The following is a 25,355-nucleotide window of genomic DNA, read 5'->3' as shown; positions in this document are numbered from 1 at the left end:
AATGCAGTCTGGCTATGGAGAACGGTCCTGGCCACAGAACAAGCTGGGGTTTGCCTCTGAACAGGAGAGCTGGCCAGTACTTTGAAGAGCATTTCCTGAGGACAAAGGTCAGTGTCGGCCCACAGGAGGAGGACAGACTGGCCCTGTGGCCTGGAATGCTGTACTGAGGTCACTCGTGAGTCAGTGTGATTATCAAGGACGGTGTTTCCCCTCAGAGGCCGCTTCTATTCTCATGGACTGTTACGGCCTCCACTGTGATAAACCACACACAGCAAGTCATCACTGCCGCCTTCTCGGGCCTCACTCGAGTCCCCTCAACGTCGACTGTCACATAATGAAACTCTCCCAGCAAGCACTCCACAGCGCCCTGCATAAGAAGGCTGAGGGCGCACAGCCTCTCTCAACAGCATTCCCTCCCTGAATGCTGAGATGTGAACGTGGAGATCGCAGCACATGCCTACCATCTGTATTTGTACTTGTCAACAGCTCTGTTTGGGGATAAACAGTGTTAAAGTAGAATCAATGCAACTTGTTGGAAGATTAGCCAGGGAACGGCTCACAAGACCAAAACAGAACATGAAGTCAGAAAGTCTTTTAAAAAAAAAAGTCAAGCACCATTTTCCGTTTCTCACTAAGCACTTTTGTCACAACCCAAGATAAAGAGCAGGTTGCTGGCGTTTGGGGGCAGAGAGACAGGGGAAAATGTGTTTGCTCAAGTGAAAAATTCTGCAACCCAGAACAAATGTCTTTGCTACAATGTAACTGGAAATCATTCACTGACCTCTAGGAGACTACAGTCAAGAAAAAAGTAATTTTAGCATTTACATTTGTTTCACAGTTCCACGATATGAAGGTGCACACAGGGGACAACATGCATTGGTACAAGTGAATCACACAGTCCTTTATTACCATAAAAACGTCAGCATTTCCCAAAGTTGATCTTGATTAAAAAAGGAGTTCCATGTTGAAACCACTATTCCACCACAGAGCTATTAGAACAGAGAGAGATGGCAAGGGGGAAATAAAGACATAATACCAAAAGGGAGGTCAGGGAAGAAGTTAGTAAAAACAGGATGCTACAGACTGGTGGGTGATAACAACAGAATTGCTTTTAGAAGCAGTTGATGTGAGCGAATGAAGGCGTGAGGGAACCTGGCAGCCCCATCTTCTACAAAACAAATGAGAACACGTGTGCTCCACTTGCAGGGACATTCATTTTCCCCTTAGACGACGTCATTTATAAAAGAGCAAATTGGTGATTTGTACTTACAGACTGAACCCTTTTCAAGCCCCTGTCAGGGAGTGATAAATTATTGATGCCTGGTTTTATTTTTGGTGTGCACACAGTAAGACCTTGTGAAATGTTGCTGTTCGCTTTCCCGGGGTTATTAATTAAAAAATAATTGTTTCCAATTACTCTGTGATCTTGAAGCTAAAACCAGACAAAATATCACACATGCCTCTCCAGACTCTTCTCTCCTCTCCTTCCTCACCCTGCCCCCACATCCTTCAGCCAGGAAATGGGGTCAACGTCACAGGAGGCTCCTGGCCCAGTCTGCAGCTCAGAAGGCAGACGGCTGCAGGAGGAAGACAGACAGGACGGCCACACCATTGTCTCGGTTCCTCCAGCCACAGTGCCCAGACACACACAGCGTAAACGGTTCAGGGCACAGAGCAGGGCTGAGGAAGCCGCATGAAGAGAGAGGGAAGCCTTCTCCACGGGAGCCACGTGAAGAGGAGCTGCCCTGCGCCAAGAGACGTGGATGCTCGTGCTCCGCTCCCGGACTAGGCACTCGGCTGGAACTGGATAGAAAGGCCTTCCTGGATAGAAAAGGCCCTCCCTAAGCAAGGGCTCTGAGAAATTCTGCCCGTCACAGTGGAGCAATTGGAACCTGAAATGAGTTTACAAACTGCAGGCCTCCCTTTCATGCAAATGACGGTCAGACTGTACAGGACTGGCTCCTCCCCGTCACATTCACAAAATAAGAGGACGGCGTGGGTATCCAGCTTCCAGAGAGGGAGCAAGAAAACCCGCCAGGTGAGCCACATCCCAAAGATGCAAAATGACCGTGCACAGGCTTGGCGTCAGAGTGTTTCTGCCTACAACCCGCAGAACCTCCCCACTCCTTTTGTGGAAGTGCCACTATGAGACCCCCGATTCTATTTCCTATCGAGGAGATGGAGCCAGAGGCTGAGCGTCTGGTCTAGGGGAAACTTTGCAGCCTCAGACTTGAAACCGGATGCCTGGTGGAACATTTTCCCTTGAGCACCTTGCATGGCGAACATAAGAGGACATAAGAAGGCCATCTCTACAGTGTTTTAATTATCCTCACATCCATCATTTCAGCCAGTCCCACAAGCAAAGCAGTCAGATCAAATGGCTTGAAAACTTCCATGTAGGGAGAAAAAAATTTTCTTTCCACTTAAAAAAAAAAATCTTTTTGCTTTCTGCACACTGACGTAGAGGTAAAACAAAATGACTGCAACTTAAATATGAAAGAATTCTTTACAATTAAATCCACAATTTTACACATTTATCTCAAACATGTGTCAGTGAAAAATCACCAACTATTAATAGGAAAAATTATATGACAGAAGAAACAAAAAACTTGATAAAAAATATATCTCGGTATGAAAAGCACTGCACTCTTGGTGTCTTCACATCCTCCTCTTCTGTGTACTTATATACAACACTGAAAAGAAAAAATGAACAAATTGAAAAAAGCTGCTCTTGAGTATCATAACAGCCAGTTTTAACAGCACACAGATTTCAGCCTGGACCACACAAAAAGTTCTAGAACTACTGTAAGGCTAATTTTTATGATTTGAGAGCTGGGTTTGATGTCTCAGAGGACTGTGTTCTGGTCTCAGCCATACATCTGACTAGATTTGCAAATCATGAACAAGGGAATAAAATAAAATGTATGAGAAAGTCTCTGGAATCTTAGAATGGTTTATAAATTGCAGGTATAACAATCATGCTTATAGTCAAAGTATATTAGTAAATCTACCAGGCCAGAATTCAGACTAAAAGCACTAGTTTCATCCATCTCTTCAATATAATCACTAAATTTCCTGTTTACTTTTTTAAAATTAAATCAGGGTAAACAACAGCTGAGGAGTTTTTAATTTTTGTTAAAGACACCAAAGTCCTTATTCTGAGCTCCCTATAAAGGGTCAACCTTTGGTGTTATCCGAAGTCTTACCCAGCTAGTCCTCTCATGACCACCCACACACACTCTTCAGGGTATGAACCAGACCACGCTGGACGGCTGGCTCACTGGAGGCAAGTTTCCACCAGAGGCGTGGAAACTTCCACCCCTCCCACCCCCACGCCTACTCCGATTCTGATAGGTTTGTACAAAAGTGAACATTAACAGATATCTTGATCAAAGAATATGGTACAGATTCATCAATAAGCCAGGATCCTCTTTAAGAGCCTAGGATGTGAATTACGGAGTCTAAAGATAACTAACCACCATTAACTACCCCACGGACAAGGTTATATAAAGGAAAGCATCAGAAAGACAGTAGAAACACCCCAAGGAAACTGGCCAAGTTTGAGATGTAGAGTGTTATGTGACAGGATCCACCTTGTCACCTCTCACAGAACCCGCAGCTGACTGCTGTTATCAGCTGTCTTGAGATGAGGAAAGATCATTAACATTTCTCTGTGAGTGAAATGAGTCAAATAAAAACAATATTAAAGATAGGAGGCCTATTCTTCTTCACACTGGAAGAACTAAAAAGGGATATATATATATATAAAGATATGATGTGACCCAAATGTTCATAGCAACACTATTTACAATAGTCAAGACATAGAAGCAACGTTAAGTGTCCACTGACAGATGAATGGATAAAGAAGGGTACGTGCAATATTATACAATGGAATATTACTCAGCCATAGAAAAGAAAAAAATAATGCCACTTGCAGCAACATGCATGGACTCAGAAATCATCATACTAAGTGAAGTAAGTCAGATAGAGAAAATCATATGGTATCACTTACATGTGGAATCTAAAAAAAAAAGATACAAATCAACTTATTTACAAAACAGAAGCAGATTCAGATACCGAAAACAAGTTTGTGATTACCATGGAGGAAGTGGGAGCAGTACAATAGGGGGTTAGGAATAGCAGATATAAACTACTATACATAGATAAAAACTATATACAGAGATATACAGTCTTACCTTTATGTATATATCTCTGTATATAGTTTTTGTTTATATAAAGGTCCATATAGTCAAAGCTATGGTTTTTCCAGTAGTCATGTATGGATGTGAGAGTTGGACCATAAAGAAGGCTGAGCACCAAAGAACTGACGCTTTTGAACTGTGGTGCTGGAGGAGACTCTTGAGAGTCCGTTGGACTGCAAGGAGATCCAACCAGTCAATTCTAAAGGAAATCAACTCTGAATATTCATTGGAAGAACTGATGCTGAAGCTAAAGTTCCAAAACTCTGGCCACTTGATACAAAGAACCGAGTCATTGGAAAAGATCCTGATGCTGGGGAACAATTGAAGGCAAGAGGAGAAGGGGGAGGCTGAGGACAAGATGATCAGATAGCATCACCAACTCAATGGACATGAGTTTAAGCAAACTCCAGGAGATAGTGAAGGATAGCGAAGCCTGGTGTGCTACAGTCCATGAAGTCGCAAAAAAGACACAACTGAGCCACTGAGCAACAATAACAAATATAGATAAACCACAAGGTTCTACTGTAGAGGACAAAGAATCATATTCAATTTTATAAACGATAATGGAAAAAAATCTGAAAATAATATATATACATTCAGTTATACATACGTGTGTATATATATATAAAATATGTGTGTATATGTATATAACTGAATCACTTTTCTGTACACCAGAAACACAATACTGTAAGTCAACTACTTTAATAACAAATTTTTAAATAAAATAAAATGAAGACATAATGTGAAACAATATGGTACTGCATGGACAGGAGATAGAATATCTACCATAAAAGTCAGGATGTTTAGTTCACAGCAAAGAGATCCAATTGTAAGGAGGTGGAAGAACTTATCCAGAACTGGAGGATGCACAATACGAAAAAAAGCAGAAATCAAGAGTCCCAAAACTCCGTTTGGGAGATGAGACCAAAAAGCAGGGACAAGTCAAAGGATAACGCCCACAGTTCTGATGTCTTCCCTCGAGCACCTGCAGAGCCATATTTCCTCTTCTGTCGTCTTTGCCAAACTCAGGGATACAAATCTCCCACAAGAAAAGCATTTCAAAGCTTCACAGAGGAACAGGGCAAGCTATCTGTCAAATGACGCAAACCAAAGGTAGCAGGGAAACAGCGGCCACTCTGGGAGCCAGAGTCCCAACCGCCAGGTGAGAGGCGGCGTTGGGGGGATATAACACTGTATCCGAGGACAGAAATCAGCGCCAGCGTACCGAGGCCCTCGTCAGCAAAGGGAGGGAAGAAGAGAATTTCTAGTTACAAAATGCCGTGAAGCATCTAAAAGAAAAAACGGCCGCACTGAAGATTCGAGAGGAAATTAGCATTTAAAAACCTACAAAGCAAAACTAAAACTGAATTATCCAGAAAACCTGCTGGTGATCTGATCATAAACACAGAGGCCTATCGTGGATGCTATGTAACTGTAGAGTGAAGGGCTGTTACCATTGTTTCCTCGGATAAATGCATCCCCGTACTTGTTCTTCAGCTGTCCATTGACATACTCCTCTGTCTGCTCCAAGGCTATATTCATGTAGCCATCCAGGCAAGCCAGGACCCCTGCAGATGGATTCAGGCAAAAAGACACACACAGCAAGAGCTGAAAATGACAGGGCACACCTGAGAGCTGACAACCCCTTCATTCATTAGCCCGCACACGCCTAATATAAAAATTCACACTGTAAAGGCAGCTCAGCAGAGGCAAGCACAAAGAGTCTGTGCTCTCTGTGGTCTGAATGGACGCTAAGGCCCGTATGGCATGAAGGCCACCGCATACCCAGGACTGCGGGCAGGAAAAACGAGCTGCTGCCTTCCTCAATGCACGTGTGGCAACAATGGCAAACTTTAAAACCTTCACAAAAGTAACCCAGAGAGAATATTCCAAGTAAAATCCCATTCTTTGAAAGCTAAAGACAGGAGCAGGCAGTTAGGCCCGAGCAAATGACCACGAGCCACGCCTCCTCACAACCCCTGGCGTGGCATTCCTGGCTTTGGCCACTAAGGGAAATATGGGTCTGGCCGGTTTATCTCATTCTGTCACATCTCCTGCAGCAGATGAATGCGGTTCAGGGTTAAAAGGAAGTCTCCACAACGTGTTAAAATAATGCAGAAGAGGAGACAACAGGTGTCCTGAAAGAACAGCTTAAAGCCGTGACTCCCAGTGAAGCGCAACGCGAGCGCTCAGGCACCAGACCGCTTCACAGCACGCCCCTCTCCGTGTCGTTCCGGTTAGAGCCCTTCCCAATCCAGACCAGTACAGAAGAACTGCCAAAAACATCCCAGGCTTTTTAGGAAATTGTTCAAGGGAATCTTTTCAACTGTGTTAAGCGGGCATCAAGTTTGCAAGATTTGATCTGATGATCCTTTATTTAAAAAGACTAAGATATGTGAACCACTAACTCTGAGTTTCCAATTTCCAGTAGTATTTTCCAGAAAAACAATTTAAGTAAAAACAAATACTATAAATTTGATTCAATTAACCAAGTCAACAGCTCCATTTCGTCTCAACTTCGTTAATATGCTCCTCACTCTCTGCCTTTGCCCCCATTATCCTTTCAACAAAAAGTTTCTTTTCAAAATTGTGTGTGTTTGTGATAAGAGCACAAGACAGTGAGCTAACAAATCCTCCTACAGACTGAAAACTTTCAAAGCACCAGCCGACTGTGAACAATTAATAATTATTTCCTATCAAAAGAAAGCTGAAGCTACAGCTACAACTTTATGGTTTCTTTCCTGCTGTATTATATCTAAACCCCAGTCATAAGTGAGCAAGACACTTTTGAGACAAGCTATGTAAATGTTTGAAAATTAATTAAAAGCATTTAAAATAAAATCTTCCCTTCTAATAAAAATATTCTCACAGCAAAGGCTTTTTTTTTTTTTTAAAGAAAAAGGTTCCTAGAGGTTGTAAATATGATCCTCTCCTGTATTTTGATCTAAGGGATTAAAATACAAGGTTGAAGGGAAATTGATACAGAGAGCTGGATTTTCCCCCCAGTACTTTTATTTAACCACATTCTTTATAGTATGCCCTCAATAGTGTACATTTTCTTTTAATATATAGAAGCCATGGCCAGACATTCATAAAAGGAGAAAAATAACAGTTACTACCCATATGAAAGGTTGCTGCAACTTACTAATCAAAGAAATATAAATGAAAAGAGTTATTACTTGTGGCCAGCTAGCATGGAAAAGTCGAAATCAAGGCTAACCCAAGAACTGAGGAGAACAGACAAGAATAAGCCAGCTGCCCTGACAGGGGCCAGCTGGTGCCCTCTCTGACTCTGAGACCCCAGCCCTCGCCCACAAAAATAAAACCATGGTCCATGCACTCATGGGACTCCTCTGCAGCCATTCAGCAGTCTGTATCGTGAGAGAACGGAAGGCATTGTTCTAATGTTGAAAAAAAACAAACCAGAATGCACATACAACTGATCCCACTTAGGTAAAATTGTGCTTCTATGGAGACAGATCCAAGCGGGTAGGGCTGATTATCTCTGCATGGTAGAATTTGGGGAGACTTCGCTTTCTTCTACATATAGGCTTCCCCGGTGACTCAGGGTAAAGAACTCGCCTACCAACACAGGGGACATAGGTCTGATCCCTGCGTCAGGAAGATCTCCTGGAGAAGGAAACGGCAGCCCACTCCAGTATTCTTGCCTGGAGAGTCCCATGGATAGAGGAGCCTGGCGGGCTACAGTCCATGGGGTCCCAAGAGTCAGATACGACTTAGTAACTAAACCACCACCATTCAGTATAAAGTCTCTAATTCCACTACAAAAATCAAATTACACTGGAAATATGTTATTAATGTCCAGAAACTAATACACAGACAGCAGAGTATTTCTTAACAAGGCTTTTGAGTCAAGCTTGAGTCTGAGTCCTAGCTCCTCCCTTACTAGGTGGGGATAATCAACAGAGATCTCAAAAGGATTTACGTGATGACAAGATTAAAGTGATTCATGCACACTGGACCCATAGTAATCTCTCAATAAAATTAAGTTTGCATGTGTGTAAAGTGGAAAAATCTCAAGAGACTAGGATCATTATTCAGGAGAGTGATCAAGAAAAGGCTTTAAAACTCTGCTAATGAATTAGTTATCGACAATTGTGAAATATTCCAAGTAATTTAACATATCTTAATATTGGAGGATTAGGATTAGTTATTTCAGAAAGTGAAACTGGATACCTTTCTTCCACAAAGTTAGTTTCAGTAGTGTCAGAGCCTCTTTAAAAGGGCACTTCATTCTGTACAAGAACAAAAAGAAGTCTTTGGACACCCCACATACTGAGTGAGTGGGAAGTTCACGCTGTAAAATGATACTGCCTAAATAGCTGCTCGCCAATCTTGACTACTTCCACAAAAATAAATGTGGCTGGGCCAAGGAGTTCTTCAGAATCCAGTTACTCAAGCCTCGCTATCACCAAGGACGAAGGCACACCAATCCCAAAGTAGATCGGGCCATAAATCACAGACACACACTCTGTGGTCAGTTCTCTTCTCTAAAATGAACTGTCTTGGGGGTAGGAAAAGAAGTGGGTGTAATATCTGTTGACAACCAAGGCTTTTTTGGCCTACTGGGTACTTTGTTACTTCTTTAGCGAACACCAGTAAGGATGAAGCACCGGAAATCTTACCTCGATAATCCACTCCCGAATTTAATTTCACCACAACTGGTCGCCCGATGATTTGCTTCAGGAAGTCACTGGGTGTTTGCTTCCGCAGACTCATTTTAACAATCCTGATCAGAAATCTGGAAAGGAGCAATGAAGGTAATGCCGAAAGTTAATTAGTCAGCAAAAGAAACCCCAGGAAGCCCTTAGGGTATTTACAGGAAATCAAGCATCAAAGGACCACAGGTGCAGAATCAACATTACTCCACCACCACGCCCCTAACAAGACAGCTAACCAGATTCCAGTACCTTCCAGAAGCCAGATCCTAAGCTAAGTGTTTATACACATTACCTGACCCATGCTCACAAGAATCCTTGGACACAGGCTCATCACAGAAGAGCCCTGGGTTTCCAGAGTCCCTGGTTCCTAATCACTCGTCACCACTGTCCCCCGAAGTCAGTATATTCATTCCCGCCACCACCACTCACCCAACACTTATTTTATGCCGAGTGCTCTGCTAAGACCCTTCAGCACTTATCAAATGTCATCTTTACAGGAACCCCGGCAAGAAGGTTTTAAAATCCCCATATGCTGATGAAAATAAAGGCCCAGAAAGATGAAATAAAGTGCCCCAAATGTGGCAAAATCAACGTCCAAGTTTGAACCAGTCATGTTTTAAAGCCACTGTTTATATAGTATTTACAACAACTGATGTCAAAACAGTATCTCTAGAGAGAATTATAATCATAATTGAAAGCTAATATTTGAATGTACTACAGGCCAGCACTTATGTAAGCACTTCACATGTATTAATCCACTTAGCGCTCACAGAGGTAGGTGTTGTTTTAACCTCATTTTACAGATGACTAGAGACAGAAAGGGCTAAACAGCCTGTTCAAGGTCACATAGCCAGTAAGTAGAGGGCCAGCCCATGTCTTAATCACGTCTTTATGTTGCCTCCTGAAAGCTGCTAACTAGCCAAAGATTTTTATTTATCCTATTATACCAAATAAACTCTCTATGACAAAGAAAAAAATCTTAAAAATCAAGTATAATAGGGATCTGAAGTAGAGAAACAGCATTATACACCCAAATCAATCGCAGACATACACAGCAACCCATCACACCTTTCAAAATTCATCCTGTTTTATAAGTTCTTGCTTTCAAAATACTTTGGTAAACAAATATAACAAAGCTGCAGTTACTTAAGCAAAACTTGGGAAAGTGATTTTTCTGTTTTGGTCATATTCAACATCACTTGTATTCAGTAGCCACACAGCATCACACTGAAAAAAGCATGGGTACAATAAGTGAAGGACTTGCCTCAGGAACTTGTGCTGGGTTTTGTTTTCATTCAAAACTTTTCATTAACCATTCTTCCATAAATAACACTACTTATTTCACTCCAAGTCTATCCACTCAAATGATCTGAATTCAGGCTGAAGACCACTGGATGGAGATTTTCTCAGCATGAATCTATGTAGACTCAGCGGCAGTCTGGACAAGCTAGAATGCTAGATTTTATTGACTCTTCCTTGTTTAACAATTATGTGTATGGACACACACTGCAAGAGAATTCAATAAAAATACACACAGGCTCTCACCTTATAGATTTTAGAATCTAGAAGGACTTAGACTCTTGTTTAAGAGCATAAGCACAAAGTGATTTTGCTTAGTTCTCAGTCGTGTCTGACTCTTTGCAACCTCATGGATGGTAGCCCGCCAGGTTCCTCTGTCCATGGGGATTCTCCAGGCAAGAACACTGGAGTGGGTTGCCATGTCCTCCTCCAGGAGAATCTTCCCAACCCAGGGATTGAACCCAGTCTCCCACACTGCAGGCAGATTCTTTACCATCTGAGCCACCAGGGAAGTCCAACAATAATGGAGTGGGTAGCCTATCCCTTCTCCAGGGGTTCTTCCCAACCCAGGAACCAAACCAGGATCTCCTGCATTGCAGGCGGATTCCTTACCAGCTGAGCTACTAGGGAAACCCTCTTGTTTAACAGCAGTGAGGAAAAAGTTCTTGTAACCTAAGTAAAATAATTTTCTTTAACCAAGAAAAAAAAATCTCAAATTAAATAAAATACAAATTTCAAAAACTATTCTTGAATTTGGGGCTGGTACTTGGTCCATCCATCATCCATTCCACCTCCTCAAGGGAGAAGGATTTTTTTTTTTTAATGTGATCAACTAATTATTTTGCTCAGTAAATCTCACCTTTCCCATTGAATTGCCAGTTTATTTTTTTTAGCTACACAGGATCAACAGATAACTGAAATTTCAATTACTATTCAGGACAATCACTATTGATTCATGATTCAGGCCACATAACAAAGTTACTTATGCTGTTTTGAGCCCAAGGGAAAAAAAATTACAAAGTAAATACTGTAGCAGATTCAGTACTTTTAGTGAGTTGAGTAAAAAGAAACAAATCTTCCCATTTATCTATGAAGTGCCTTATTTCTGTATGGAACATGCATTGTTCTGTGGCTGAGGGGCTGAAGGCCCCATAGAGACTCACTCATTGAGTTTTAAGCTCTTTTCCTGTCAGATGCTAAGTCCCATTATGCCAGCTTCTTCAATTACAATATTGAGAGAAAGCTAGCTGTTCATTTTTTGCTTAAAAACCTAAGATGCATTCTGACGTGAGAATATGCTATTAACTACCTTGTCTGAAGTTAAAAGTCAGTAGAGAAAAGTTCTCATTGCTTTCTAAGATGCTCTTCTTGGGTTATAATCCTCAAATTTGATTCAAATAAAATTTTTCATTTCTTAAAAAAAAACAGTTAAAGATAAATTTTAACCTAGACTGATAGTTTGCCCAACTAATATTATTTTTTAAATGTTACTCTCTTTCCTTGCCTTTTAAAAAAGCACATTCTTCTTCTAAGTTCCACAAAGATCATATCTCTGCCATTAAGCCTCATCTTTACCCCAATTAACACTGATCACTTCCTGAAGGCACTCAACACTTCAGATCTTCATGCAGCAGCAACTGGGGACATAACACCAATAAGACACGACCTTGGGCCCTCAGAGCTGACACTCCAAACGGGGCAGAAAGATGCAAAAGGAGGGTTTCTGGGTTTTTTTAATATTTATTTCTTTTTACTTAAGTATTTATTTGGCTGCTCTGGGTCTTAGCTGTGGCATGCGGGATCTTTAGTTGCAGTATATGGAATTTAGTTCCCCCCCTGCACTGGGAGCCCAGAGTCTTAACCGCTGGACCACCTGGGAAGACCTGGAGAAGCTTTTAAAAGTCGTCTGCATTTGGATAAAATTATGCAGGGAACAGCACATAGAGAAGACTCATTTAGCCCAGGCCTGGCAAATCAAAGAAAGATGGGGTGAACCTGAGCTGAGTATGGAGTAAAAGGAGTTCACCAGCCTAAAAGGAGAGAAATCTGAGCAAAGGCATCGGACAGTATTTGAGCTGGAAGGGAAAATGCTCCCCTGCGCATGCAGGACAAGCAGCAGCTGCAGAAGGGAGCAGGGCCACCGAGGCGGGAGCAGGACAAGTCAGGCTGCAGGTCAGAGCCACACGTGGGTCACCCACATCACGAGGATATCCTGATTCAGCAGTGCTGGGGCGGGACCCAGGAATCTTTGCCCAAGTCTAGGGACTCTTCTAAACTGGGCAGCACGGGAAATACTTGTGTCAGGGAAGGGGACCCTGGGAAGCGTTGAAGCAGAGATCTGATTGACTACAGATTGCAGACAGGCCCTCTCACTGAGTCCTGGCATCACAGCTTACCATCTGGTTGTTTGTTGTCTAGTTGCTATGTCATGTCCAACTCTTTTGTGACCCCGTGGACTGCAGCCCACCAGGCTCCTCTGCTCATGGGATTTCCCAGACAAGAATACTGGAGTGGGTTGCCATTTCCTCCCCCGACTTGGTTACCTGTCATTATTTATTCTCTTTCATATACTTTACTTTTTTTTTTTTTAAATGAGTCTTTTCTCCCTTAAAAGACTGGAAGCCATGTGAAAAAAAAGAGACTAGTTCTCATTTACTCACCAGAACATCAATATTGTGCTAAATCTCTTAAAAAAAAATTTTTTTTTAAGTTCATGGTAAAGAGGATGGTTGCTTCAAGCACATTTTATCCATCACTTTAGGAAAGTGTATCTTTTACATTCGTCTTCATTAGGCTTCTGTGGTACTCTTGGTTACTTAACGACTCACCCATAAATCCATTTTGTGTGAGTAAATTGGTCTCGACACCACAATTTTTCCCATGACTTGGCTCACGTAATTTTAAATTTTCATCTTTTAAATTGGATAAGGCAGAAGGAACAGTTCTGTTTCTGAAGGAAGAAAAAAAAAGCCTCTTGAACCATAAACACGTAAGAGGAAAAAGGCTTCCTTGCTTCAGGGTCACCTTGATAAAATTTCTGTTCAAAATTAAAGCCGTAATCACCCTCGAGGCCCCCTCTCCCTCCCGACTCCTACTCAGGCTTGTTTTAAACGACATACTCTCATATAAATGGCTATTAACTCAAAAGCAGTATATTTCCCGGCAGGAGCTCCTGAGAGATCTGGTATGAGAACATCTGCCGACTGCCCTGGAAGAGGATTTTTTTTAGGTAGAAGAATGGGCAGCTGGGTGAAGAACCAAACTGTCTCCATCCCTCTAGGTGCCCGGCCGTGTGAGATTTCTGAGCAATTCACAGAGTAACCCTGGGAGGCGAGGCAGGGCTGAGGCTTGATCCCAAAGTCCGGGCACTTTCAAAGGTACAGCTGCCCCTTCTGAATAAGTCAAGATTCTCTTGTTAAACCTGGGGAATGGCCAGAGACACAGTGAGAGGTCTACTTGGAGAGCAGCAATGCAGGGGAGGGGAGGGGCCTTCCACGGTGGCTCAGACGATAAAGAAGCTGGGTTCGATCCCTGGGTTGGGATGATCCCCTGGAGAAGGGCATGGCAACCCACTCCAGTACTCTTGCCTGGAGAATTTCATGGACAGAGGAGCCTGGCGGGCTACAGTCCACAGGGTCACAAAGAGTTGGACACGACTGAGCAACTCACGCACATAGCACTGGGTCGGGGGGAGGGTGGATACCTAAAGTGACAAAGGATTATAAATTAGCCTGTGGAGCTATATAAAAATGGTCAAACGGAAAAATATATATATATTTAATACGACTGAATTATGTCATTGAGCAAAGACATCCAACTCCTTGTTTCTTGGCACTGTTCACTGTAAACTTTTACCCGTTTACAGTTTAGGGTGGAAAAAAGATTGAAAAGGAAAAAACTGCGATGAAACCTAGTACTACAACCCAAGTAAACACAGCTGTAGACTAACACGTGAGTGTCAGGGAGGGCATGAGACACGGTGAAAAACAGCTCCCCATGGATTTCCCTTTCCAGACAGCGGATACATGACCCTCTCTGAAGGCTTCAAACCAACCCCTCCTCCCCACCCACAAGAAGCTACCTTCCTCCCTGCTCTCCTAGGGGCCAGGCTGAGCTGGCCCTCTGCACACCCAGAGCACCTCTCGCCAAAAAAAAGAAGAAAAAAGTGGTGTATTTGCAACACTCTGATTATCTGGCTTTGTAAACACCTGGAATTTTATTGGCTAGGGAAAGAGCACCACCTTCATGCTCCATCCTGGGGTGTCTAGCACACCCTGCCCCTGCCTCTGTTGTGGAGAGTTGTCCTCGTTGCTGTTGAGTCGCTAAGTCGAGTCCAACTCTTTTGCAACCCCATGGACTATAGTCCATCAGGTTTCCCTGTCCATAGGATTTCCTGGGGAAGAATACTGGCACGGATTGCCATTCCCACCATTGTTCCCTCATCTTAAAGCAACAAAAAGTTTTAAAGCGTCTTCAAGGGTTAACAGACGAAAACCAACAGCGAAGTATTAACCATGTGTCAGAGTATAAATCATAACTTATTAGATATTTTATTCCAACATATAAAGAATCTGAAAACAATAGTCAAAAAACCTTGAAGGGACTGCGACTCTAAATAATTCATTTCTAGTCCTGGCCATAAAAACAGTCACTTCTCCCATTTTTCAATGCTACAGATGGCTCAGGATTACAATCTCTGTTACGTGGCACAATTCTAAAACAGTAGACTACGGAAATATACACATACAGGTAAGATATTACATATATATAATATATATACACCTATTACATACATACATGTATATAGCCGAATTACTTTGCTGTACAACTGAAACTAACACAATATTGTAAATCAGCTACAATAAAAAGAAGTAAATAAAACAAGTAATCCAAGGGGCATAAGTATCTTTTTAAATTCTAATACCGAGTATGTCATTGCTCAGTGCGAGACCACATGTGTACAGACTACACACTTGGGATGTGGGAAACCTGAGTTCTAATTCCAGCTCTGCTACTCAATTAGCAGTGTGCTTGGATAAATCACCATTTCACCTCTCCAGGCCCCCCGGTTCCTCATTCGAAAAATAAGGGAGTTATGCCAGAAGATCACTTAAGACAGACAATCCCTTAAGGGATCATCCGGCTTTAACATTCATCAAGGCCGATGCACTAACTCCAACAATACACATACACACATACTAACATCCTCTGACGTGCACAAAATCAAGCAAGTGGAATCATCACATATCACTATTACAAAAAAAAAAAAAAAAATCCAAAGAGGCTCATCCTTGCTGGTTGATATCCTACAAAAGAATTACTTTTGGTGAAAAAAGCACAGTCAAAATGATGGAAACCACTAAAACTTTTTTGGCAAACAATTTGGCCATGTGTATGAAGACCTAAAAAGACCCCATAAGATCACAGCATCTATTCTAATAATTTCACTTCTCCAAATTAGTACAAGAGAAGAAAATGGCAACCCACTCCAGTATTCTTGCCTGGAAAATCCCAGGGACAGAGGAGCAGGGGTTCACAAAGGGTCTCACTCGACCTAGGGACTAAGCACGCATGCAATCATCTTAAATATGTTTTTAAAGAAAGGTTTATCAAAGTATTGTTTGGAACATTAAGATGAAGTAAAAATCCACAAACACCCTAAATGCCTCGCTGCCGGGTTAAATAATTTACAGGACCTACACAACGATGGTTTAGGCAGCCAATAAAAAGAAGATACAAAATTAGAAATTATATTTAAGAATGATTTCTAAGTGAAAATGGAAGACTAAATATACTGTTAAGTGATACAATGGGTACAGCCTTAGCTCAAGTACAAACTAGCCCACACAAGAATAGAATTCTGAGACTGTAGTGTCGTGAACATTATTTTCTTCAGTAAACTCTTCTGTATTTCCGATTTTTCTATAATAAGCGGTGGGGCAAGAACAGAACAAATCGCTCTCAATATTATCGGCAACATCCCAATTCCAGACACGGTAGTACGTGCTGACCGCGAGCGCACACCGCTGCACACGAATGCCGCCGCGACAGGACTTAACACCATGCAGCCGAGGGCATCCCCAATCTGACAACTCCGGGGAGGTGGGCTAGCGCAGCCCTTAATTCCCGGGGGTCAGGCGCAGCCACGCCATTGCAGCGAAGGCCAGGCAATTCCGGGAGAAGCCTGGCCCCGCGTACCACCTTCCCGCCGAATCCCCGGGCGCAGATCGGGACTGTCTGCGGAATCTCAACCACCAGGAGCGGTCTCGGAAGCCGACCTGGTGAAGCCCGGCCGGTGCCGTTCCTCCCCACGCGATCGAGGCGGCCCTCGGCATCGGGAATCCCGGCGCCAGCGATCCCCGATCTCCCGGAATGGCAGGCGCCGAGGACCGAGCCTGAGCGCCGCACCTCGCGCGGACCCGCCACCCGCTGGCCCCGGAGTGCGCGCTCGCTCCCGGCCCCGCCGGGGGCTGCCGGCCCGGCCCGGCGCTGCCGCTCCCGAACTCTACCCGGGGCGAGGGAACACCGAGGCCTCAGATGGCCCGCGCGGCCGTGCAGCTCACCTCGCGGCCGGGATCCGAACCCCTGCTCCGGGCACCCCACAAGCCCGGCCTCCGCCGACCCACCCGGCGAAACCGAAACTGAAATCGCCCAGGCGGCGGCACTTTTCGGACTCAGCCAATCGTTGCTTCCCGTGACTACGGCAGCCCGCGAGGACCGAAAAGCCGCACCGCGCCGGAGCGCGCAAATCCCAGAATCCTGATTTGCCCGAAGATGAAGTTGGCGCTTGGAGTCAAAGCGGAAAGCAGTTTCTCTCTTCTAACAGAAAGCAAACACCACCGCCCCTCCCTCCCCTACTCCCTCGAAGAAAAAAAAGCAACACTGGAACTGAACTTTTAATCAGGATTTCTTTTAGGTAGAAATGTTAAAAAAAAAAAAAACTTGAAGTTATAGGAAACGGGAATTCACTGCTAAAGTAATGACTTATGCATAGAGATGTCCTGACATTGGATAACTAAATGCAAATAAATAAATAAAGCAAGCAACCTCGAATCTTTAAATCCACTTTTGGATTTTGCTTAAATGTGTCGTTATAAGCAAGAGATTGTCTCCATAGCCACGTTAATTGACACAAAAAATTAAAATCACGAAAGTAACTCGTATTATAAAGGTATAAAGGACGTTGTGTTACAGACTAGTTCTAACTGGAAATGGTGTACAGACATTATTTAAGTGCTGCTATTGGATATCTGTTTGGAACTTAGCGTAAATTCTCAATAGTCTTGCTATTTGAGGGAAAGAAAAAAAGAAAACTGTTATGCCAAGACTTGATTCCTTTTTTCCCTACACACATACCCTCATCAAATTAAAACGTATACTTGAATTCTATTCCAAATTTGTGATGCTACAAATAAAGTGATGATAGGTTTAAATAGATCTTTAACCCTGTTTAGGTGTTACAGGATCTAAGACACAGACATCTTTCCTAAGACAAAAATGAGTTCACTCTCCTGTAAGCTTGTTAGCTAAAGGTAGAAGAAAGGAACCTTTGATTGACATAGGGGACAGAGAATGACAACGTGTGATTTAGTAGAATAGAGGAACTTTATTATATGCTCTTGTAAGAGTTCACTTTGGGTAAAGAGCAAGTAATTGCAGATTTGTTGAAAAGAACTGTATATGCAATGTAAAATATAATTTAAAAATTAAGTAAAATATCATTTAAATAAGTTGATTAGCTGCCAAAAGTATCCACAACATAATAAGATACAAAACCAGTCCTGTCCCCAAAAGCCTTCACAAAAGTCATCAAATTGTATTATATTTTCCACTGATCATTTCAATTATTCAAAAAAGAATTCTTATTCATAGTCTCTTTCCCTTTACCAAAGAGCCTTCATGGAGTCATTATGACTGGTGATGGGCAGGAGATAAGGAAGAATTTTAAGGACATATTTCATCTGCAGAGAGACTGTGACCTTCTCCAAGGGCCGTAGATCTGTAAGGGCTCCATGAGATAAATAGGCTGGACACCATGAATTAGTTCACAAGCCCAAAAAGTTTACCAAAATGTGGCTGTGCCCAGAACTCCCTCAGCAGCTTAGAACTGGCTTCCCTAACCCACAGAGTAACTTTCCATATTTTATAGTCCTCCACCCCCACCCCGCTAGCATCTTTTATTAAACAAAGAAAACATGTATAAAACTTTTTTGGAATATTAATCATGTAAGATTAGGGAAAGGAGTACGTCAAGACTGTTTATTGTAACCCTGCTTATTTAACTTATATGCAGAGTACATCATGAGAAACACTGGGTTGGATGAAGCACAAGCTGGAATCAAGATGGCGGGGAGAAATATCAATAACCTCAGATATGCAGATGATACCACCCTTATGGCAGAAAGCAAAGAACAACTAAAGAGCCTCTTGATGAAAGTGAAAGAGGAGAGTGAAAAAGCTTAAAGCTCAACATTCAGAAAACTAAGATCATGGCATCTGGTCCCATCACTTCACGACAAATAGATGGGGAAACAGTGGGAGCAGTGGCTGACTTTATTTTTCTGGGATCCAAAATCACTGCAGATGGTGACTGCAGCCATGAAATTAAAAGACACTTGCTCCTTGGAAGAAAAGCTATGACCAACCTAGACAGCATATTAAAAAGCAGAGACATTACTTTGCCAACAAAGGTCTGTCTGGTCAAAGCTATGGTTTTTCCAGTAGTCATGTATGGATGTGAGAGTTAGACTGTAAAGAAAGCTGAGCACCAAAGAACTGATGCTTTTGAACTGTGGTATTGGAGAAGATTCTTGCGAGTCCTTTGGACTGCAAGGAGATCCAACCAGTCCATCCTAAAGGAGATCAGTCCTGGGTGTTCATTGGAAGGACTGATGCTGAAGCTGAAGCTCCAGTACTTTGGCCACCTGATTCGAAGAACTGACTCATTAGAAAAGACCCTGATGCTGGGAAAGACTGAAGGCAGGAGGAGAAGGGGATGACAGAAGATGAGATGGTTGGATGGCATCACCGACTCAATGGACATGAGTTTGGGTAAACTCCGAGAGTTGGTGATGGACAGGGAAGCCTGGCGTGCTGCAGTCCATGGGGTCGCAAAGAGTTGGACACAACTGAGCGACTGAACTGACTGAATCCAGTAAGAGCAAGTCTTCAAGACCCTGAACACGGACATTAATTTACTAAGGAACTTTAAAGTCATAAAAATAATATGACATGATTTATTTTAGCTCATAGAGTTTGGTTGCAAGAACTGATGAACCTCCATTGACACGTCATATTCACCCCAAGTTCATAGTTTATATTAGGGATCACTTTGGTGGTGTACGTTCTTTGGGCTTTATTTTTTTTTTTTTTGGAAGGGGACCATTTTTAAAGTCTTTATTGAATTTGTTGCAATGTTGTTTCTGTTTTTCATGCTGTGGTTTTTTTGGCCATGAGGCATATGGTATCTTAGTTCCTCCATCAGGGAAGTCCTTTGATAAAAGTAATAACCGACATCCGCCATTATAGTATTATACAGAGCAGTTTCACATCTCTAATCATCTATGCCTTTTCTATGTGGTCATCCCTCTCTCCTCACTGACACCTGGCAACCACTGATTTTTTTACTGTCTTCATGGTTTTGTCTTCTCCAAAGTATCATAAAGTTGGAATCAAATGGTATGTAACCTTTTCAGATTGGTTCCTTTCACTTAGTAGTATGTATTTAGGGTTCCTCCATGTCTTTTCATGGCTTGATGACCCATTTCGTTTTAGCTCTGGACAACATTCCATTGTCTGGATATATCACAGTTTATTTACTTGTTCACTTACTGAAGGACATCTTGGTTGCTTCCAAGTTTTAGCAGTTATGAATAAAGGTATTATTAAATGTCTGTATGCAGGTTTTTGTATAGACGTAAATTTTCAATTCGCTTGAATAAATACCAAGGGGTGCAATTGCTGAACTGTATGATTAGATTCTGTTTACTCCTCTAAGAAATGACCAAACTGTCTTCCAAAGTGCCTGTACCATTTTGCATTCCCACCAGGAATGACTCAGAGTTCCTATTGCTCCACATCTTTGTCAGTATTTGGTGTATCCAGTATTTTGGATTTGGACCATTCAAATAGGTATATAGTAGTAGCTCTTTGCAGTTTTTCAGTTCAGTTCAGTCGCTCAGTTGTGTCCAACTCTTTGTGACCCCATGGACTGCAGCATACCAGGCCTCCCTGTCCATCACCAACTCAAGAATCTACTCCAACACCACAGTTCAAAAGCATCAATTTTTCAGTGCTCAGCTTTCTTTATAGCCAACTCTCACATCCATACCTACTGGATAAACCATAACGTTGACTAGACGGACCTTTACTTTGCATTTAATGACATATCATCACATGCTTATTTGCCATTTGTAGAACTTCTTTGGGGAGGTGTCTTTTCAGATCTTTTGCCATTTTTCATTCAGATTGCTCATTTATTAAGATTTTTTAAAGAGCTCTTTGTGTATTTTAGATAACAGTACTTTATCAGATGTGTCTTTTGCAAGAATTTTCTCCCAAACTATAGCTTGTCTTCTCATTCTCTTGATGTTATTATTCTTTTTTTTTTTCCCACACTGTGTACTGTGTGGGATCTTAGTTCCCCAACCAGGGAGCAAACCTTCACCCCTTTGGAAGGCAAAGTCTTAAATCACTGGACTTCAGGGAAGTGCAGAAGTTATTAGTCTTAAAATAGGCAAATGCTAGGATAAAAATATTGAGATGAACTTTTGCCACTTCTTTGTTCCAGACTTCTATAGTTCTTTGTACCTATGCCTTTGAAAGATTATGTTCTTCAGTGTTCCACATGCATAAAAGAAGGTATGGAAATCAAAGGCAGCCACCAGTTAGCCATTAATAAATGATAAAATGTAACCTACCTTCATTGATCAAACTTGCTTTGTTTTTAGAACTTGCATGTCCTCCAAATGTCAGGTAGCCTAAACAATAAGATGTTTAGCCCAGTTGTTTTTTCAGAAACTCAGAATCAGCTGTGTCCAGTTCAAGTACATTAAGACTGGTTAGGACCACTGACCTTCCTATTATACATGCACAAGTTTCCAACTGGAGAAGGGAATGGCAACTCACTCCAGTATTCTTGCCTGGAAAATCCCATGGACGAAGGAGCCTGGTGGGCTACATTCCATGGAATTGAAGAGTCGAACACAACTTTACCAACTGAACAACAACAACAAAAGTTTCCGATAGGTGCCCTTTCGACGTCAGAGGACCCTGAACTGCACCCTCCAAGCATGCTGGCGCTGCCATGCTCTGAACAAGCGTTTCATGAAGAAGTCTGTAGCTTAGCCGCACCTGTGGAGAATATCGGTTATCTCACCTTGTTCTTATCTCTGATCAGCTCTCCCCAGGGTCCCCATGCCTCAACTTAATCCCATAAATACCCTGAGTTCCTCACCTTTGAGGAAGGCAGTTTCAACATTTGTTATCCCTTCTTGGCTGCCTTGTGAATAAGTCTTTTCTCTGCTGGAAACCTCAGCATCTCAGCATTTGACTTGCTGTGCCTTGGGCAAACCAACCTGGTCGAGTAACAATATCATACCTAGCTTATTTTATGAAACACCCAACAGCCCTGTGGTCGCGTGGGTGGTTGTATTATGTTGATGAGAGTGATGATGAGAGATGGAAACAGGAAACTGTGTTGGTCAAGAGTCTCCAGAGCAGATTTTAATATCTACATTAGCATTCTGCTTCTAGTAACGTTGACCATCTTGTTCCAAAGGTACATTAACTGTATCAGGTGCCAGCTTGCACTTGCAGCTTCAGGGTGGACAATAAAAACACCTGTCACATCCTAGTGTGGGGTATTTGGACCACTTTTATCTACCTTTTGTCATGGGACATGAAAATTGTTAAAGCAACAAGAAGAAAAATATGCTAGTTGTTGAACATCTTCTGAGAAGTAATAGAAGCATGTTGACTGATGGGCAAATTTCTTAGGAAAGGCAGTGTACCTTTTATTTTTACCCAAAGATGGAAAGTGTGCTACATCATGGGAGCTTGGTTTCAGATATAACATTTGAGATGTTTAAATAAATGTTCCCGTGTCATCAGCCATCATTTTAATATAACTTGAATTTCAGAGGAGTTGGGCTCAGGAGCTGAACTCCTATGAGGCAAGTCTTCCAAATGCTGTTATGCTTTATGCTTCACTGTGAACTCTAGAAAACCTCTCTCAGCTGTAAAATTCAGTGAAATCCGTGTGATGCTGCCCTTGTATTTTAATCAAGATGAACTTGAAAGGTGAACTGTATAAGTGGGAGAAATTATTTATAATTTGGTAATAAAAGTTTATGTCTAACACTCCAAATTTCATACATCTGCTATGTGCTGGCCCTGAGATATAAAACAATTGAAGTTGCCTTTACATTTGGCCTTATATGAAAGGTCATAAATTAGAATGATAGTGTTCGTCCTCTTTCCTCGCTCACAAAATTTCCATATTAACATCTTCACCTCAAACATAAATGGTTACCCAGCTACAAAGAAAAGAGTTGTATTGGCCTTTGATGAATTACAGTTTATGTTGGAAATCTGTGGTCCATAAGGCTGCTGTTCATCTTGCAGTGGAGTGAATCTACTTCAATGAAGCTAATTCTACCATAGTGAAACTAATTAAAACGGTATAGTCACTTCTAATAAATAAAGTATAGTCTATAAAAATCGAGGAATAGTTTAGATATCAGCAAGTGATCTCCAAGGTATGTGGTTCTTTTCATTCTTAAAAATGCACACCTCCATCTTTGAGGAATTTTCTCTGCTTGAATTCTTGCCACCATGTTTATTTCAAATAAATTCAATTTTCAAAATGTTCCTTACTAATGTGGTTTTAACTGATAATGTGAAAATTTTTATCTTTTCAACTACAAAAAAACCCCACAACCCATTTCTATTGTGACGTAGCTAAATTCATTCCAAAATATTAATAAAATGGGCCAGTGCTTTATATTTAGACTTTCAAGAAAATGTTTACAGCAAAAAACCCCAAAAAACAGATGTCCTTGATTTTCCAGGGTGGGTTATCAAATCCATATGCTTTTTTGATGAAACGGTTTCTTTCACCAGTCCTGTGGTGTAGTTAAAATAGAGCATTTTATAAACTAGCAGGGTAAAGTTCAAGAACGACTTCAGAATCTCCAGCCTTCAGTCCAGGGAGAAAGGAAAAGTTTAAGAGCCATGCTACTTCTCAGTAACTTAGTTTTTAGAAGCTATTTTTCCCAATTCTGGATTCATGAACATAATATAGCTGGAAATTACCAGTAGGGTAGCACAAATACTTTCGTTTCAATTTTGTTTTTCTTAAGCAGTTGCCTTTTTCTTTCGCTGAAGTCATTACAGTAAGAAACACATCTGGGACTTACCTAGTGGCTCGGTGGTAGAGAATTCGCCTGCCAGTGCAGGAGACGTGGGTTCGATCCCTAATTCAGGAAGATCCCACGCCACAGAGCAGCTAAGCCCGTGGACCACAGCTAATGAGCCTGTGCTCTAGAGCCCAGGAGCCGCAACTACGGAGCCCATGTGCTGGAGCTGCTGAGGTCCAAGGGCCCTAGAACCCATGCTCTGCAACAAGAGAAGCTACCGCGGTGAGATGGCCGCACACCACACGTGGAGACTGGCCCCTGCCCCCGAAACTAGAGAAGCCCTCACAGCAGTGAAGATCCAGCACGGCCAAAAATAAATTAACTAATTTTTTTAAAAATGCACATCAGTTGTTACCTAAAACTCTCAGTAGCAGAGACTATCTAGTTCTTTCTCTTGTGACAAAACCAGCACCAGTGTCTGGACACATTTCTAAATCGTCACCCAAGGGTGATAAGATGCTCAAAAACACAACATTGTATTCTCTTTTTTTAAAAAAATATTTATTTATTTGGTCTTGTTGCATCTTGGTTCCCGCATGTGGGATCTTCACTGCGTCGAACGGGATCTTGGGCTCAGTAGTTGTGGCTCGAGGGCTTAGATGCTCCACAGCATGTGGGATCTTAGTTCCCTACAAGGTATCGAACCTATGTCCCCTGCATTCTTAACCACTGGACCACCCGGGAAGCGCCTTTCCTCTTTTTGAAGCTGCCCCCCCCCAAAAAAAAAAATTGGGGGGAACTGGCAGCCATCTTCATAAATTGTAACTGGAGCAAAAAATAATACCCTTTTTCCTTGTTGCTGTTGTTCAGTCACTAAGTCATGTCCGACTATTTGGGAACCCATGGACTGCAGCATGCCCGGCTTGAGGGTGTTCTATTATACAGACTCAATTGAGATGAATCCTTTCTGCTTGTTGGACGGAGAAGCAAGGCCTTCTGATTTATGCAGAAGAATTGAAACAAATATGTTGCAGAGGGCATGAAAATGGTGAGGACAATCACAGCTTCCAATTTAGTCAAAAGCCAGGATAGATGCTATGATTGCCGTGTTTACTGTACTCACACTGGGTCGGGGAAGGACGGAAAAATATAGTCATTTGCTAGATTAGGATCCATCTAACATTATAGCCAAATGACAGCTTGTTCCCTTTTAAAGTTTTATGTATTTGTTCAGTGCCAGGCAAGGAAAGGTAATCTTAAATATACATGGTTGAATAAATGAGTACATGGATGCATCCACAGTCAGTCCCAGAATAAGACCCTCTGAGAACCTTAGCTCAAATAAATCCTAAATAAAATATAAAAGGGGCTTCCCAGTGGTGCTAGTGTTAAAGAACCTGCCTGCCAATGAGGGAGATGTAAAAGATGAGAGTTCGATACCTGGGTCAGAGTCCCTGCAAGAGGGCATGGCAACCCACTCCAGGATTCTTGCCTGGAGAATCCCATGGACAGAGGAGCCTGGCAGGCTACAGTCCACAGGGTCGCAAAGAGTTGGACAGGACTGAAGCAACTTAGCATGCATGCAAAATATAAAAGACCACGAAGTTCTTTGATATGAACTCTATAGGGGTTAGAATTTCAACACTTCTTGAGCCTTATTCTCCCATCCCCAATCATGCAGTTAATTAATAAACATTTCTTCATCCATGATTAAGTGCCTGAAATGGGTTGTTGTTGTTTGGTTGCTCAGTCATGTCTGACTCTTTGTGACCCCATGGACTGCAGCACGCCAGGCCTCCCTGTCCATCACCATC

The 25,355-nt window shown here is 42.2% G+C and overlaps 1 protein-coding gene across 2 annotated transcripts; it reads right to left on the bottom strand.

The window, feature by feature from the left end:
* Window positions 1-2,303: 2,303 nt before the first annotated feature.
* On the bottom strand, window positions 2,304-16,880 carry LSM6 (LSM6 homolog, U6 small nuclear RNA and mRNA degradation associated). Of its 2 annotated transcripts, XM_065904602.1 has the most exons (5): window positions 16,747-16,849; window positions 13,012-13,133; window positions 8,849-8,964; window positions 5,657-5,770; window positions 2,304-2,693 (listed from the first exon to the last, which is right to left on the bottom strand). In XM_065904602.1, the coding sequence occupies exons 3-5, from the start codon at window positions 8,940-8,942 to the stop codon at window positions 2,659-2,661; spliced, it is 243 nt and encodes an 80-aa protein (XP_065760674.1). In that variant the 5' UTR covers window positions 8,943-8,964; window positions 13,012-13,133; window positions 16,747-16,849; the 3' UTR covers window positions 2,304-2,658. The 2 variants fall into 2 exon arrangements, with proteins under 2 accessions (XP_065760674.1, XP_065760672.1); XM_065904600.1 differs by lacking the exon at window positions 13,012-13,133 and having other exon boundaries at window positions 16,747-16,880.
* Window positions 16,881-25,355: the final 8,475 nt, after the last annotated feature.

The sequence above is a fragment of the Muntiacus reevesi genome, chromosome 13 (assembly GCF_963930625.1).
Source record: "Muntiacus reevesi chromosome 13, mMunRee1.1, whole genome shotgun sequence".
Taxonomy (NCBI): Eukaryota; Metazoa; Chordata; class Mammalia; order Artiodactyla; family Cervidae; genus Muntiacus; species Muntiacus reevesi.
The sequence above is the reverse complement of the archived record's forward strand: the minus strand, read 5'-3'. Positions and strand labels throughout refer to the sequence as shown.

What these genes read in the sequence shown, in the direction of transcription:
- LSM6 (XM_065904600.1), bottom strand. Translation starts at nt 8,942, where the DNA reads ATGAGTCTGCGGAAGCAAACACCCAGTGACTTCCTGAAGCAAATCATC. An exon ending in TTCGGGAGTGGATTATCGAG is followed by an intron (nt 5,771 to 8,848) that starts GTAAGATTTCCG and finishes ATCCATCTGCAG; the next exon opens with GGGTCCTGGCTTGCCTGGAT. An exon ending in ATTTATCCGAGGAAACAATG is followed by an intron (nt 2,694 to 5,656) that starts GTAACAGCCCTT and finishes TTTTCTTTTCAG; the next exon opens with TGTTGTATATAAGTACACAG.